At 37.0% G+C, this 18,371-nt stretch overlaps 1 protein-coding gene across 2 annotated transcripts in view; it reads left to right on the top strand.

The window, feature by feature from the left end:
* FAF1 (Fas associated factor 1) overlaps positions 1-18,371 on the top strand; it is a 128,056-nt gene that overhangs the window by 82,141 nt on the left and 27,544 nt on the right. For both annotated transcript variants that reach the window (XM_015870465.3, XM_015870466.3), the window contains exons 9-14: positions 245-340; positions 793-919; positions 1,866-1,929; positions 2,831-2,912; positions 10,029-10,183; positions 18,032-18,168. In XM_015870465.3, coding sequence (XP_015725951.2) covers positions 245-340; positions 793-919; positions 1,866-1,929; positions 2,831-2,912; positions 10,029-10,183; positions 18,032-18,168 — 661 coding nt within the window. The remainder of the gene's footprint in view (positions 1-244; positions 341-792; positions 920-1,865; positions 1,930-2,830; positions 2,913-10,028; positions 10,184-18,031; positions 18,169-18,371) is intronic.

Genomic DNA, 18,371 nt, shown 5'->3' with positions numbered 1-18,371 from the left:
ATGTAAGAACAGCAACAGAACCCTTCAAATCCTGAAGTTTTATGTAGCAGCTTCATCTGCAGATGAAAATAAGTCTTAGAGCTCTGTACCTAGCAGTAATACTGCAATGTATTCACAGTCTCTGTGCAATAATTGTTGTTTCTTTGAATGTTGTACAACATTAACAAACACAAAACTACCACACACACACACACACCTCTCAGTTGAGTCTGTAGCTCTAACACATTTGTTGCTTTCTTTGTAGATGACTCTAGCTGTATCAGGAGTGAACTTTCCTTGCCATCGACTTACAGTTGGAAGAAGATCTTCACCTGTACAAACAAGGGAACAGTCAGAGGAGGTAAGAACATCTTAAGTTAAAAGTACCCTCTGTGAAGAAAGTAGAGCTGAAGTGGATTGTGTCTGGGTATGAGAAGTTAGTGGTTGATTTAGTGTTTCTTTCTCACTCTTACATGTTCAGTTAATCCACCTGTAGTACCTTTAGATGGGGAAAAGAAAGAATACTAACCTGAGATAAAATAGGTTTGTCTTCTCAAATATTGTATACAGCTCCAACTCCTTAGTTAGAATAATGCGTTTTCCCACATAACACTCTGTCAACTGCACTTCTGGTGAAAATTAAATCTTGTTTATCTTGCCTGATCATGTTGTATAAAATAGGAAAATAAAATACAGTATGACAAGTGTTTCATAGGAACATGGAAGTATATTTCAGTATTTGCGTTGAATTTCACTGAAGGCGATGTCTGTAATAGACGCTGATGGTGGGTTTTGATTCTTGTTTCTAAACAGCAATGCACTGATGTCCATATGGTTAGTGACAGTGATGGAGATGACTTTGAAGATGCTACGGAGTTTGGAGTTGATGATGGAGAAATGTTTGGGGTAGCATCATCTGCCTTGAGGAAATCACCAATGAGTAAGAGTTGAAAGTTAATTGCTGATTAACTAGTAATTGTACAGCACTAGAGAATGCAGAGAGGTGCTGTGGGTCTGCACAGTAAGAAGCAGGAAATGTTTTTTCAGTGGGACCATTAGAACTGTGCGAGTCTCATGTCTGTTGGATGTGTTAAATGAAATACTGGAACCATAATTGGCAGTAATGAACACATCTTCTCGTGGAGGGAGCTCCTTCTTAACCTTGTTACTTTAGCTTGTCGCTGGAGGATGATGATGTAATTCTGAGAAATGGTGATATATAACCAAATGTTCCTGCAGAGACTTAGACTGAATTCTTTTGAACATTCTGCAGATTTTAGTTTTGGTGTCTTATGGGGATAAATATTTTTGCCTGAATACATTTAATAGATTTTTCAGTGATTATTTGTCCTTAGGTTATGAATAGGATTGAGTAGGAACCTACTTCCTATTCACTATTCTGCATATACTCATAGGCCTCCATTGGTGTTATTACCTTGAATGTTTTTGAAGGCAAATTTTTGACACTGTACTCATGTGAAACTTTTTAACATTATGCTTAGAAAGTTCTTTTTTAAAAATAAGAAAGTCACTAGAAATGCCATGGGTTGAGGCTTTCAAGTCAGTCCTTTCATTTTAATGTATTAAAGTAAGTCCAGAGTGTTAGCTCTGAACAAGTGATATATCACATTACACTGGACCTGAGGATTTTACTGTTTAGAAATGCTGAATATATGCATGAGTGTGTCTGGAAATTCCAAGTATTTCCAGAGGTTTGTAGTCTTTCATGAAATTCATATGGTCTCTCAGTAACCATTCAGTAAGCCGTCAACATAAAAAATCCATGAAGCAAAGCAAAGTGAGTGTGCATATTAAAGCCTGTTTCCATAAGTTCGCATTCAATCCTTTTAATCCTTTTTTTTTTTTTTTTTTTTTTTTTTTTTAAGTGCCAGAAAATGCTGAAAATGAAGGAGATGCCTTATTGCAATTTACAGCAGAGTTTTCTTCGAGGTAATCTTAACCTTATAGCAGCGTAATTCTTGTTACAAGTGAGGTAAAATGTTTTAAGTAATGAAAAATAAACCATACGTAGATGTTTTCTTACATAATCACAAACATTTGGGCATCCATATTTAATTTAATTTAAGCTTAACTTTGAACTGTTTCTGAAATAGGCTATTTCTTGGTCTGAGTTAGAGTGATGGATTCTTGCCTTATTTAATTTGCCATTAATTAATACCATTAGTTAATTATGTAGATGTCCACAAGGATGATAAAGAATCTGATTATGTATTCTAACATAACATGCAAAACCAAAAAGACAAAAGCTGATTAGTAATGAAGAGTATCTACAGAGCTGCTGTAGCTTTATTGTTAGTGAAATGGCTGTATAAATCGTTGCTTTTAATAATAGAAAGCTTCTTTCTTAAAAAAAACTTCATCTCACTAAATTTTGGGTTGTTAGACAATTAACATATTTAACCAAAAGGAAAAAAATTAGAAGTTGCAACATAATATTCTACAAACGAATGTGAAGTTTATACGCCTTCTGTTTTGACTCCTATATGATGAATGGTTGTTTTATATAAATGAGATGAATGAATGTATACCTAACGAATAGACTTCAGTTGGCTTTTAAGAATATAAAGAAGAGTTAAGTTATTGGTGAAAAAATGCATGAAACTTCGGGTTTCTATGTATATGAGCCTGAAATTCTTACATTTGTAAGGCAGCACTCAGTTATTTGAAGCTTTTGAGTGCTGGTGGGCCTGTAAAGGAGAGAGCGGAAATGTTTAGGAGTGTAGTATTTAATCCTTTAGCCAACGAGTTATAGTTACAGAACATATGAAGAGGCAGAATGTTGAAATTATTGTCATAACTTTTTATTAATGGAAAATTCTGTCTCAAATAGATACGGTGATTGCCATCCTGTTTATTTTATTGGATCATTAGAGGCTGCTTTTCAAGAAGCCTTCTATGGAAAAGCTAGAGATGTAAGTGCACGCTAAAGTTACTTGACTTAATTTAGGAGAAAAACGGAGATTGCTGCTGATGTTTTATCTTTATTTTAAGAAGGTAAACTATTTTGGAGTATCTTGTTTATATTGTTTGTAAAGAGTTATAGTTGATTGACTAAAATATTTACTCTGATTGTTAATGAAATTGCACCGAGTGCCTCATGCTTTGTAATTATTTGGGCTGTATTTTTATTGGAGTCCTTTAGTGATGGCAGTGATCGGTTACTGTGGGCGTAGGGGTTTCTCTCTCTTTTCTAATTCTCTGCCTTCTCCTTTTTTGTGTCCTCGCGTAACACTGGCTGGGGATCTTTTGTTTGACAGGTTCAACATCACACATTGGTCACCCTCTTGAAGGATGGCTAATGAAATTGTAAATATAAAGTGAAAGGGTTTTGAAATCCACTCCTTTCTGTCTTTTTTCTTTTGTACAGCCTTTATCTGCCAAATGAATTCCAGTGCTCAGGATTGGTTATTTAGGTTTCCCGTCCATCCAACCAGACATCTCAAGTTTCTGTTATTCTATGCACACTTGTAAAATCGGTATTTTAATAAAATTAGAATGGGAACAGTTTATTTAAGTTTTGGTGACTTGAATTCACTAAGGAGAAACCCAAAGCCCTGCGTAATCAATCGTAGATAAAGCTAAAACACAAACATGAAGGTTATGCTGTTTCAATTTATTTTTTGTCATCCTGATAGGTATTTAATTTTAAACCGAAGAATGTTTGGGCTTCCTGAGGTCCTTCGTATTGGAAGGAGCAGCTATGTTATGTTAGAGGGTGTTACGATATGCATGCCCTGTAAAGCTTAAATTAACACTAATTTGGCATGTTGTGGACACCATTTTCTCACACTCTAAATTTAGTGAATACTTCCACGTCTGCTTCTGAATTCTGGAACATAAATGTACATGCATCAACTCGGTGGCAAAGTATTAATTTTTATCTCATTAAATGTGTAACTCATTAAGAACTTTCATAAATATTTTATACCTACGGATCTGGTATTTATGCAGTACAGTAATTTAAGTACAAAGTATTTCATGTACTACTTACATGGCACTCTGAAATGCACGTCACCTTTTGTTTCTGATATTCTTTTATGTATTTGGACTGGATGGTCATCAGAATAAAGGAATACAATTAGGAAAGTACTGTTTTCTCAAAATGGTGTTTGCAAACATTGCCTGAATTTTCAGAAGCCTTTAACCCCTCACCCCATCAGTCCTGTGAAATGTCTTTGTTTTGATTGTAACATTCTGATTTAAAGCAAAGATATGAGAAGGGATAAACCCCGTTGATTTTTACTGAGTTTTTCCCATTACAAAGAAGTATTTTCAGTAGTGCCTTCTGGAGCTCTTAAGTGAAGGAAGGGATGTACCTTACTTTGTATTTTTACAGTTGCCTTTCGTAATGGAATAATTATGTCAGTATAAGGAAAAAAGCTTAAGAGAAACAGCAACCTGAGCATCTTGTCATCTAGTTTATACTATGGAGGGCACTTAATTTTACCGGGGCAACAGATGAGCTTCAGGCACCAACATTCTTCACTTGAAGTGAGAAATTGAGTTCCAAGAGTAAATAAAAACAAGATTGAACGTTTAAATCCTCTGCTAGGCTTTTTGAACTTATATACTCATTAAATGTTTATTGGAGTGGTGGGATTACGAAGGATTTGGGTAGCTTCATCAACTGGTATATACTTAATCACTAAGTAAAACAGTACATTTGATAGAGTGTTTCTCACGATGCCGCACTCAATCCATCTTAATGAAAACCGCTTCAAACTGATTTAATTTGAGAGCACTTGGCAGCTTGAGTGCTCAGAGATCTCAGCCTTTTTGTGGCAAAATCTCCATCGTGTCCAGAAGGTGCGCTCTGCAGTTATGGTGCATTTAAACAGCCATCAGCAGGTTCTTAATGTGCATTGTGGATACTTTTTCTCTCCAAAATACTCTGTTGCGTGTGAGGTGGAAGTAGTTTTTTTGGGAACATTTCAGTTGGGGTTATTTTAAGAAAATCAGTCTATGTCAGCATGTATTTTTAAACACAGAATGTGTTGAAGTTCTTTCACAAGAAATGTATATTTTTTTTCTGCTAAATTTTAAAGTATCTCATTTTCAGTAGCTTGGAAGAGTAATTTGTAGCTGCGTAAGAAAATGGTACTGGAAAGAGCTTGTAAAAAAATTCAGATGTTTTCTGTTACCTGTGTTTTTGTTTAGCGTTCGTTACCATAACTCTTCGTTTTGAGTCATCTGAGTTAAGATTAACTAATGTGATGGGTATCTCTTTTGTTTAATAGTGTCTAATGCCATGACATAGCGTGTTCTAGACAGGAGAGATGGTGCAAGGTCAAATGTAGCTCTTTTTGAATTTTTGAGAAATTCTTTCTTATTTTGCCCATTTGGAGGAAACATTTCTCAGTCACGTTAGTTAATGAAAAACAAGTTGTTCTACTGTCATAGAAAAATCTAGAAGAGAAGCCTGGGATGAGATTTGTAGTGGGTAATTTTAAACAAGATGTTTGCAGGAGGTTTCTTTACAAGTGAAAGCAGTTTATGGGTGCGTTGTGTTCTAAAGCATCAGAAGTTTTCTCTTAACTTACAGCGCTATTCTTATTAATACAAGATCTTGATCTCGCTATTGAATCTCACTGAGCTATTTACTTGGGTAATACTGAAGTATTTTTTTATATTGAATTTTGTTTACCTTTTCATTTTATAGGTGGCTGCTACTCTTTTGAAAAGGGATAAAGACATCTGCTTTACCTTTTCAGTAGCTCTTATCTTTATATACCTCTGTCGGATCACCTCCTGCCCCTCTCTCAACCTTTCTGTCCACTGACTTTTAATAAATATGTGAAACATCTCTCTTAGCACAGATTGGTATTGTCACCTCAATATATACTCCTGCATACTGAAAATGAACCGTGGTTTTCTTCTCTTTGAATTCAGTCTTCTCGGTTCAATTTAGTGGCAGAACCATTCCTCTCACACATGAGTATTTAATTTCCTGAATACCAAGAAGAAAGTATGCTCTTTCTGTGATTTGGCATGTTCAAATAAAACCCTTTTTTCCCTTTCTTTTTTTCCTCCTTCTGTTTTATTTTGGTTTCAGCCTGAATAATCCTTCATACAGGGTTTTCTGCAGGGTAATTTTTATGTGTGGTGTTGAGAAAGACGTCCCTCATTATTTCAGCAAATGAAGTGCATGCCAACCATTAGGACCCTTAAAGTAGCCCCTCCTGAGGCTGTCTGTACTAAGGAAGCACCAGCCTCTGCGCCTCAAATTCATTTATACTCTTCAGTCTAGCCTGATGTATTTGTTAGCAGTTCTATGTTTTCATCCGTAAGTTAATTCTGAACTTGTGGATAATTACCATTTAGAAATTTTTGCTTTGTAATCTCGCTGTGTGCCTGCATGCACTTCATTCTGCTTCACTGTTCAAATCAGAATGGTCAGTGCTGGCAATGGATATCTCTTCAACACTCCCTTGATGTTCAACTTCATTGAAATTGTTTGCCATGCTTCACATTTTCTCCTCTTTTAAAGTTTATAATTTGTAGTTCATATTTAAGTTTGTTTTTAGTTACTGCTTATTCTTTGCCTTATGTAAGCTATCACTACAAGTTCAATTGATTGAAACGGGACAGTATAATAGGATTAAATAGTTGGAATGTGAAAGTAGACTAAATCAGGCCTGAAATAAAACACACCTCTACCTGGGAGAGTGGTTGGCAACTTGAACAGCTTTCCCTGTTTAACATGGGTTTTTCTTTACCGATGGTTTTACTGAAAGATAGAAAATTAAATTTGGAACTTATATAGGGATGTCTTATGCCACATATAATGAAAAAGATCAATAGACAAGAGGGATCACCTCAGTGGAAACATGTAGTGGTACAGTTTAGTACTGATTGTCTTTGCAGCACTAAAAGCTGGCTTCAGCAGGTGCTATTCTGTTATGTGTGATACAGAGACAAGACTTCCCATAAATAAATCTGTCTGTCTCATTCCTGCTTTGATCCTTTCTCAAAGTAGAGTACATTCTAAGGTGCACTGCAGGTTTTCATTTTGCTTAAGTAAAAAACTGGCATTTGATAGTGTTGTCCAAGAAAGCTGATCAAGTGATCTCCAAGGTCACCTTATGTAAGTGGATCATTTGTACACTTTGAAGGTTTAAAGATGTGCAGATATGTCCGTTATTTTACTAGATATAACCAGGAGGAAACACAAAGATCTTGAATTGCAGGTCTACCAACTTGAAAGAACATTCATGTCTCTAGCATATGTTAAAAGAGAATGAACATTTTTGGCTTGATCAGTAGTTGAAGTTGTAAATTTGAAATACAGAAATAAACACCCCGATCTGTGATTTTGCTGAGCCTTGTGGCTGTATTGCTGAAAAGCAGACCTCATGGTGGCTTAACTCTTAAAGTTCATCAGGTATTTTGTACACCTGAGGACTAACAATAACTTTTCTCCATGAGGAAAAAGCCTGTGCTCTGCATGTAACCCGTAAGTCCCTATATTTTTGAGAATAATAAAATTAATAGGCATCTATCCTGGAGGTCAGGACTGTCCAACAGTTTAGTGAGCCCATTTTATTTGTACTAACAGACTCCCTACATTATTCATCTCAAAACCTTAAAATTTAGTCTGTTTTGTTGTTTTCTTTTCCCAAAAGTTGACAAAAATTTTACAAATATATATTACTATGGGTTAGAAAGAAAAGCATCCCTCCTCTTCCAAAATCAATTCCAAGCCTTTTGCAATTGTGCATTTTCCAATAACAAAGTATCTTCTATTGATATTTCTCAAACTGTTGTTTCATTGCTCTGCTCTTCCTGCTCCCACCTTTCATTTGTCCTAGCACTGTGCCTGTGCCCAGCCGTTGCTTTTTGGACACGTTATCAGGCACAAGTACAATCTTTATATGTGATGGAGTTTCGTCTTTCCCTGACAAGGTTTACTGATGTAACACAAATTACATTCACTTGTAAAGTAGCTCAGTGTAAACATCTATTGTGGATGTGCCTGTTTTGTTTACTAAAATTTGTCCCTAAATCTTTGAACCTAAAACTGTACATATTTTGAAACATTCAGTTGTGGGGAATCTCATATTTAACAGTTTCATGGGGTTGTTTCTTTGGAACTAAAAGTGTTTCTCAAGAGCCTTTTTTTCTACTCGCTCCCCGTGAAAAGAGGAGAGCAAAGCCATCCGCTTACCACAAAGCAGTGCCACCACAAAGGAAAGATTAAGGGTTTAGAGAGAGGTCAATATGGGTTTTTCTCTAACTAAACACTTTCCTAAAGTTTCCTTGTGGAAAAAATAATGAAGTCATCTCAGAGTTTTTAAAGAATTTTTATTTCTTTTTCACCGTCTGCATTCGCTTGTCTTCTCAGCATGGATGTTTAATCTTTCTAGGCTTTGTGAATTGGTCCAAATGAATAAGTGGTGAGCTGTCTCTCTAGGAGCTAGAGGCTTATTCTAAGGCCCTAATCACTGAGTAAACACATCTTTGCCCTCCCTCTCTTACAAGTGCTATATAATAGTCGAGATTCTAGCACAGTAACCTGGATATTGCAGGGATCGACGCTTTGAAATGCAGAATGGCTGATCCTCAGGAACAGACAGTGCCTGATCTTCCCCTGCCTCTTTCTTCTTTTTAAATTAAATATCACCACAGAAATGCTGTCTTATTGCTTGATATTGCGCATTAGTGCCCTGGATTTTCAAGTTTAGTTTCAGTCAACATTGTTGGCTGCTCTTATATGGATCTCTGCGTGTTGGGCTCATTAGTGGCCCTTCTTGGCACATGTGTACTTGGTTCTGAAGAACATTTAAATTAAATTAGACAAACATTAATGCAAATTACTAATCCTTTTCCCAAAGTCTAACGTTCAGATGTATTCTTCTTTTTATACACAGTCATTAGGTTTTATCCAGAGCTGGTCTTTGAGGTTGTAGCTTTTGAGTTTGGTTGTTGTTTTTTTTTTAATACAAAATTTGTCTCAAAATTGCCTCCCACATTTTGCCATATCAGTCTTACTTATAATGAAGAGATTTCAAATGGCCTTTAAATAGGAGTCTGAAAATGCCATTAAGGTATTTTCTGTGTGGTCTAAGAAAGTATTTTCAACTGTGATTGTAAAATATGGTGGTGGTTGTGAGTGGAACTTTGTAACTTTCTGAATGCTTTTGTAGTTGATTGATTTCTCTGTTTCCAGAAAGTACCATGAGGACGCAGCACAGCTGTTTGCTGCTGCCTGTGATGTTCAAATATTACTTGATTGGATTTCAGAAAAATAAGGCAAAGTTTCTCTGATTTTGAGAGAGACAAACACTGTCTTCAGCATCAAGTCTATACCAACGATATATGATTCTGATATGATGGGGCATATCAGAACTCAGAAATGCAGAGTGGGATTCTCTCATTTGATCTGTTAGACATTGCTAGAGGTCATTGCTTGTGAGAGCAGATGTCGTCCCTTGGTTTCATCAGCCCGGGGAAGAGGATATTCTTTGATTCTGAAGCTGCTTCCTTTACTTGTTCTGCACATTTGCAGTGCTAGGACAGATACCTTCTTCCTCAGCTCCACATGCAGCAGCACAGGCCTTGGCACTGTGGAAAGCTTCTTTTGTTTGGCTACAGATGGGATGATAATAATACACTGTCATTTTGTTAAGGTTGTGTATAACTGTATTTCTTTAGACTTTGATGTGTTAAGGAGTGTATTCATTGCACGGGGAATTGTTCCAGGTATTATCTTTATTGGACAGCAAGCCAAAAAAGTTCACATATTTTTTAAGCTAAGTCTTTTAATGAAATTTTTGTTTTTGTATTGAAGAGCTGTTGTTTTCCATGCTCAAAGTATATGCTGTGGTACCTGAAATGAAAGTATTAGGCAGAGGGATGGGCAGTTTGCCTGGAAATCTGTTGGGTTTTTTTTTAGTGTGTGCACTTGGAGGTATTCAGCACCTTCAGTAAATGCCACTGGGTGTAATGGTGTACAGATCTGCAGCAGTAGTTTTATTTTACTAAACAGTGAGGAGATTTTCTCTGTTCAATCTTGTCTCATGTCTTTTCAGAGAAAGCTTCTTGCTATCTACCTCCACCATGATGAAAGTGTGCTAACCAACGTCTTCTGCTCACAAATGCTGTGTGCTGAATCTATTGTCTCATATCTGAGTCAGAACTTCATAACCTGGGCGTGGGACATGACAAAAGAAGCAAACAGAGCGAGGTAAGGTTCTCTGGACTGCAAGTGGAGCAGCTTATCTTTGTGTCATCTCTGTATATCAAATGTCTTGTTGCTTGGTATTTATTTCAATTAAAGACTTGCTTGTTCATAGCTGATCAGTGAAATTGTGCTGTCTGATATGCACTGGGAATTGAACATTACTTGTTGTCATTACAAATTGACTTCTTATTCCTGAATGGGAAAAATAGTTCAATTAATCACTTCCTTTTATTGCTTCAGAATTTATTCTGCAAATGTAATGCTGGAACTATTTCTTCAAACCTCTGCACTGTAGTGTGGGTATATGCTACACTCCTACTAGATACGTAGGGCTGTCGGGCTACTGCTTTGGAATAAGCACTTGTACTAGTGGAAGCCTTGCTTTATGTAAAAGTAACATTAATTTGGTAAATAAATATTAAAAACAGGTTATAAAAAGAAATTAAAGCTTACAAATCATACAGATTTTTTTTTTTAACTCCAGGTTGCTTCCAGAACATTTCATTGATGGTGCTTGGATGCTTGAATAAGTTTTAAAACAACCTGTCAATGAAAAGCTGACCTGTATCTCATATCTTAGGCCGTGGTGCTACTGTTGTGTAAAGGAGCTAACGAATTGTAGATTACACCTCCTTCTACTTGTTTTTGGGTGTTACCAACAAATTTCCATATCTTAATGCATTCCTCTCCTTTAGATATTTATCAGTTGATCATAAACTATTGAAAATAACAATTTTATGGCTATTTCTAGAAATTGGGCCTGTCTGGTTTTCCAGCTTGGCTGCTGTTTCATCACCATAGCTTACACTGAAGGCTGCTTGGATAATGCTTCGCGTTTATTGCTGTATTGTGATAATTGTTCTATCATGGGAACAAAAGATGCAGCAGTCCTTTGGCCTGGGATAAAGATGCAGGTTTTTTTACACAATTCCATTGATAGATGAATAATTAAAAGCGTATATTTGTTTATTTTCCTTGTGACTTGCTAGAAATTGGCTACTGCTATGCAACATTCATGCATTCATATTCTTAAATATTTAAATTTTAGCTAATATTTTTTTACCTTAAGTTGACAAGGGAGAACAGAATGATCTCCTTCCCTAACAGCATGCTTTATAAATGGCACTCATGTTTCCTAGGAATTCCTCACTAGATCATCTGTGTTTTCTCACTGTATGAACCTGTGATTGTGATCCGAGTTTAATTTATTCTAGAAAAAGTTAAAGATTATTGGGGGGAAAAAAGAAAAAGACAGGAAAGTGAGGAGGAAGAAACATCTAAGGTCTTTCATGGGCCCAAATACATAGAGGGAAAACTTAAGTCTTTTGGTATTGCCATTCATTGGCAGTAAGGAGCCTCCTCCTTTTCTTTTATCCCACAACTTGGTGTAGAAGGAAACACTATTTCTAAACCATCTGTAGTGGCTAAGTTCAGCTGACTACCTGCTGTTCTATTGTTTGGTTTTCTATTTAATTCTCTAGTTTCTTTTATTTTACAATGACAAAAAATTGCAGTGTAGTTTCTTTTGAAAAACTGTGTTTGAGGGTTTTTTTTATGACTGACGATCAACAGCCATGTAATTGCTTTGTTGTGTTTTACTAAAGAAATCTATTAAGTAGCACAACTTTGATACACTAGTAATAAGAGTTTGCAGGTTACAGAGACACCTGTGGTGACCAAAGCGACAGAAGCTGCTTATTAGAAAGAGCCCGTACAGCTGTGTCCTATTAACTCCTTATGACACTTCTTAAAACACAAAATAAAGGGCTTGTTTAAGTCTTTATAGCTATTCTCAATGAACCTAGTCACCGACTGTGTAGTACGATAGGGTTTTTAAGCCTTCATTTTTTTTTTGCTTTCTATTAACAACAACAAAGAAACTGTCATATTAACAGTGAGGTCAAAAAATACTAAGGGGTGAACAAGGCAGGCTGGCTTGAATTGGAATAATTTATCATTCATGTTTAGTGTCACATCCTACTCCTGTGATTTCTTTAGAGGGAGAATGATGCTTCTGTCCCTCCTTGGAGAGTGCCAGTGCACTGAAGGCATTCCCATAAATAAATGCACAGTACCTCTGTTTAGTTACTACACTTCTTTACACAATGACAGTGGTCTCGGAGTTCTGTTTCCCCACAAATGTGGTTGCATGTAGCTTTATTTGAAGGGTGAGAAAAGAACAAGAGGAACTGTTTTGTTTGTTTTTTTTTTCCTCATGTTTTTTGCAAGTTAATGTAACCCAAAAGCTTTTTATTGGTGCTGGTAGGGTGGCATTAGTGCATGTAGATAGAGGCAAGCCAGCATGGGAAAGCAGGAGGGATTGGGTCAACTTTGTACTCATAATTAGTAGCGCTTCAGTGTGAGTAGTGAAACAGGTTTTTAGTACTGTGGATGGACTTCTTTAGAAGTATTTATACTTCAACTTCTTGAATCTCAGAAGGGAGAAGATACAATTTCTAGGTTTTTCTTGTTTTCCATTCAAGTTGGGGTGAACCTTGAGCTTAGCAATCACTCTTTTGCTTGCCTTGGGAAGATCTGCTACTGTGTCGCTCTGAAGCAGCAGAAATGCAGTTAGAAGAGGTAGTTGTAGTGCCTGCCCATAGTAGCACTGACAGTTGTGGTTTTACCTTTGAGCAGGCTGCAGCAGCTCACCAGCTGCACTGGGACACTGCATGGGTTTGAGTACTTTGTTGAGTTTCCAGAGGGTTTCTGGGAGACCTTGGCTGCTGGGCCAGGCGTGAGCAGCTGCACTTCTGTCGTCCTTGGTCTTCTAAGACTTGTCCAAACACCGTTATTAGGAAATAATTTTGTGTTTGTGTGTGTATTGCAGGTGTATGTGTATATATATGTGTGCAAGCACATGCATAACTATGTTTATTAATTCATTAATATATATTAACTCAATACATGCACTGGGTATATGTATATAATGAATATTCATAAATACATGTATACCTGCACATGTGCTTTTATGCTTGTACACACAGCATTTACAAATATAGCTAATGCATAACATTAACAGGTTTCCAAAGTACATAATGGCTGCCAAGCAAAGCAATGCCCAAACCATAGAGCAGCGCCTCAGATGTCAGTAGCAGCTTTTCAGCTTTTGCTGTCTTTGCCTCTGGGTGCTGTACTTCAAGGTGCTGCCAACTTTTCTCAGCTCTGGTGACAGGTACTTGTTAGTTTTAATGTTCAAATGATAGTTTTTCATTTTGCTTAAGCTTAGGAAAGAGTTAATTGGCCAGAGTGCTTCTCAGCAGCAGGTTGTCTTCACCTGCAATTTCCGTCATCAAGTAATTAGCCATATTCACAGCTGCTGACCCTTGATACTAACCTACTGAATGATGCATGCCTGGATGAAGACCAGTTGACCATTCTGCTCTAGCTCCCCAATCCTATTAGATCCTTCAGCAAATATATTGCAGGTGTGGGGTCTGACAGTGCAGGGCTTGGCAAGTTAATTTCCCACTGCCTCCTGGTGAGTGGCCATAGATGCTGTATATGTTGCTTGCAAAACTGTTGACTTGTTCTTTGGGTATCAAATCCTTAACAGGTTTCACAGAACAGTGTGAAAAGCTTATCTAGTGTAGTTTGTAATATTTAATTTAATAGCAATACGGTGCGAGTCCATAAAAACAGGTCAGAAGTCTAATTAATGTTTTAAAAATAAAGGCTCACAAGCACCAGGCGAGTTTGTTATTTTCTGTATGGTTTGTTTTGAGGAGGAAGAGGAAAGAAGGTGAGGAGGGAACCCTTCTGTTCCATGATTACATCCCACCCGCTCATTTTCTCCTTTTCTCCTTTGCTTTTGATTTTAGTGGCAGTCTTAACAGAATGTCAAGATCAATTTGCAGCATGGTTTAACTCAAGGTTTGCATTCTGCCAACAGCAATTGTCCTAACGAACAATGCCGTGTGTTCTTGTAACTTCAGAAGCTTTTAGAAGGCTCATGGCAAGGGCAGCATCTAATGACTTTATTAGTATAGGGTTTCAAAATGGGCTCAGTAATTGTTCACATCTCTTTGTCATCTAGTCATAATTACTGCATAGCATTGTTCAGGGTTGCACTTGTGAATAGTTTCCTAATAGCACTGAAATGAAGAAAAAAGGAAAAGGATAAAAGGTGATTGTCTCTTTAGACAGAGAACAAAGCAGCCTGTATGTAGACGATGGTTAAACTGTTTATTATACGCCCACTAGAAAAGGTAAACTATCCTTCTTTAAATATTTATATGCTTCAAAATAATTCCATGGTGCTAATCTAAAAATGGCCAAATTTGGAAAACTAAAAGCCAGTATAGAATGTGTTTTAATTTGATTGCGATTAGGAAGATATGGATGTCTCTGTAATGTCCAGCTATGAATAGGAAGTAGTCTCTCTGTGTATCTGATTGAAGTTTTTACTGTGTCATTTTATGAACTTGTGCAAATGCTTTAAAGGTCATCTGAAAGAATTACTGAAACCCCAGGAATTAACTATGGTTACATTTGCAAGCGTATATTTTAAGCCCCAACTATAAAAACAAATCCTAAAGCAAGTTCTCTCCTGCCATACTCAAACTATGGTGTGGTGCATTGTCCTTGTTGAACAGAAAATGGGAAGGAGTCAACCTCTGTACTGTCCTGTGTAAAAAGTGAAGGCAGAAGATTGTGTATACAAGGCAGACCTGTTGGGCTGCCTTGAGGTGGAGGAAAGAACTCTTCACAGGTCTGTTTAAACACAGCAATCCACAATTGTACCAGTGAAGTCTAATGCCAGGTGGAATGAGAGCTCTAGAGAAGCTGAGCTGTGTCTATGAGGGTATCAAATACAACCATCAGAAGAAGTCATTCAGCTGGCAGAGTTGTAATTTGTACAGAAATACAGATGAAGGCACAGCTGAATCTCCTTGGTGCTGCAGAGCACCTGGTGGGGACAAAGCTCTCTGCAGAAGTGCGGGTGTCTGTCCTGAAGTTAAAATGATTCAGCTTTGGGCTCTCTGCTCTCCTCTTTGTTACCACTCTATCAGCAGGTTTCAGAGGGCTGCAGATAACAGTGTTTAGTCCAGAAGGCTGAAGTGTACTGCATCATGCCTGACCCATGGCTGTCAGATCTGATCTTTGGTGTTGGGGAGATTTCTCAGCATCTCTTCTTGACAAGTTCCAGTACTTGACCTTCGCTGCCTTTTGGCAGTTCTCGCTAATGTTTAGTCTCTTCACATCATGAATTTTCTTCCTCCTTACCTACTTGATTCTTCCTCTGTATTTGTGGAGCTCTTCTGCTTAGAGAGTTTCGGTGGCTGTGTTGAATTGCATTTATCAGGTTTTTGCTCTGATTTCTGAAGATTATTCCTTTTCAGACTCCTACTGTGCTTGTAGCTTCTCCCACTTCACTACTACATGTAAACTCTGTTTTTAGCTAGGTTATTGATAGAGCTAACAGTCTTACATAATCCTTAGCAAATCATGTTATGTGTCTTTCTTTACAGTAGACTGATCACAACCACTGAAAGGCAGCTACATCCTTTGGTTTCCATTTTTAGCACAGCATTTAAGCGAGGGGTGCAGATACATCTCGTTTATACTTTCACCAGTAATTTTCCTGGTGTCAGTGGTACCTGAAAGGATGGATTAATGAGTTTCTAGCTGGGTGTATTTTAGACTGAACAGGGTTATAAGGTATTTACCTAATCTGTGTGAACCTGGCAGGATGAAATTAGATCTTTCACGCTGTACAAAGAGTTAGATAACCCACTCATCGAAGCTTTACTTTTGCATAAAGAAAAAGTGGATAAAATCATGTTTTTTTACATATTTGAATCGCTGTATGTTTTGCTTATGGATGCTAAAGTGAATATCCACACCATTTGATTCAGGCTACTTTGTACATCGATATGTCATCCTTTGTGTCTATTGCTTATCATCCTTCGTATCTGAGTCAACAGCTCTGACCCCCCTGGTGTGGGTAAGACATTAACTCTGTATCATAACAACTGTGGATAGCGAGCTTATTTAAATATACCATTTCCTGAACTCAACTTCTTTTGTTTTAATGTAAATACCTTATGCAAAAATGTTATTTTTACATTAACATTTTAACGAGTTTTATGTTGGTTTTGCACAGTATATAATTATGATTAAAAATGATCAGGAACATTGCATGTTTAATATTCATCATTGTTTTCCTCATACTGAAAGAATAATAAAATTAAAAAATAGAAATCTCAGCTTTTTCACAGCCATTTCTCAAGTTTTGAAAGTAAAAAAAGTAAAAGTAAGGTTAGACTTGGGAAGCTCCTGCCTGTAAATAAAGCCCTCCTTCTTCAGTGGTGCAGGAGCTGGAGGTTGCTGGTGGCATCTCTTCATTCAGCTTTGCAGCACCAAACTACGCGTGCATTTCTTATTGGCCTTCCTATGTTTTAGTTCAGTGGGCACATGGAGTCATTATCTGCCAGTGACATTGACGGCTTTGAAGTACTTGCTGGCTCCTCCTGCTTCATAGAATCATAGACTCCCAGAATGGATTGGGCTGGGAGGGATCTTAAAGCCCATCTCATTCCAGCCCTCATGCTATGGGCAGGGTTGCCACCCACCAGATGAGGCTGCCCTGCAGTCAGAGTTGTGCTCCAGAACAGAGTCAGAAGGGTGTTTTATACTTCCAGTGCCTCAAATATGCCCAGTGTTGTACTCAGGAGGCTTCTCATTTTTTAGAGAATTTATTAGATTTAATATATGTTGATTAAAAAATATATATACCTTTTTGAATCTTTTCAGTATCTTTTGAGAAGAAATGACTTAGAGTGCTTGACATTTTAATGCAGTCTGTCTTTTCAAACAGATTTGGCTTCTAATGCATGTGACAACAGGACTTTGCTCTTGAGTTAGAGCATACATTTCCGAGTAGTTGTTACCTAAAATATTATCATAAGGCATAAGAAAACACACGATTTAAGTTGCCTTTCATGAACATAATTAAGAATTAATAAGCCTGTACCAGTGGCTAGTCCTCAGAATTTCCACTGTTTTGCCTTTTGTGACCCGTGTTATTAAAAGTCCATTATTTTTACAGACTTTATTAAATTGGATCTTATTAAAGCATTCTATATTTGCATTTGGTCTTTCATAATTCATTATTATTATGACATTTACTTTTTACCATCAGATCTGAAAACATATCTTAAGCTACCCTTTTCTCTTGAAAGAAATGCTAATTTCAAACAGTCCTCTAATGGAAGAGAAAAGCTTTATCAGTTTTTTCATTTATTCCAGATCGTGTTAAGAATACTAATGTTAGACTTCTGTATGCTAATATCCTAGAGCTTTTTTTGGTCAAAAGCTTAGAATTATTGTTTTTAGACTGCACTGCTAAGTGTGTCACTGACAGGGCACTGGCACAAAAGAAAAGACAATTTTGAAGCACCCTTTAATTCTCTGACTGATAAAAACATTTTCTTAAATTATGCTTCCATATGAAATGATGCTGTTTTGGCACTCCCTCGTGTTTACTAGGTAATATCTTAGTTCTTCTTTAGAAGTTTTTAACAATTCATTTAGCATGATCTTTCTTGGGGGGGATTGGTTTTGAATTAGAGCTTGCAGAGGGCTGTAAAAGAAAATGGGATTCTCCGTCAAATAAATCACCATCTCTGCTGGTTACTGTTTCAATGTAGGCAGTCTGTAGTATATCATATTTGTAAATATTTTCATAATTTAGTGATAAAAAGGGATTAATGACTCTAGAATGGAATGCAGAAACCTACATGTTGAGCAGTGGCATTCGATTAAACTGCTGAATAGCGTAACTATTTTTAAACAGTAACTTCAAAACCGACCCCCCTGAATTAACTTGTTGTTTTTTCCCCCATGTAGGTTTCTGACAATGTGCACAAGACACTTCGGGAGTGTTGTAGCCCAAACAATTCGAACTCAGAAGACAGATCAGTTCCCACTTTTCCTTATTATCATGGGAAAACGATCATCTAATGAAGTATTGAATGTAATACAAGGTACAGCTCTTGCTTTATGTTGAAAATAATTTGTGAGTACTGAAAATGTTTGAAGACGTCCTTTCTGACTGTTTCTTAAGATATTCAGATGGTGAATTTATCACACCCAAGAAACCTGCAGTTGCTATTATTCATAAAGGCACTCTTTAGCATACTGTTAGAGATGGAGTTTGCCATGAATTACGTAGTTTAGGCTTTTTCTT

Source organism: Coturnix japonica, chromosome 11 (genome assembly GCF_054131305.1).
Source record: "Coturnix japonica strain WE chromosome 11, WE-NBRP24, whole genome shotgun sequence".
Classification (NCBI taxonomy): Eukaryota; Metazoa; Chordata; class Aves; order Galliformes; family Phasianidae; genus Coturnix; species Coturnix japonica.
Note: the sequence above shows the minus strand (reverse complement) of the source record. Positions and strands in the feature narration are given on the sequence as shown.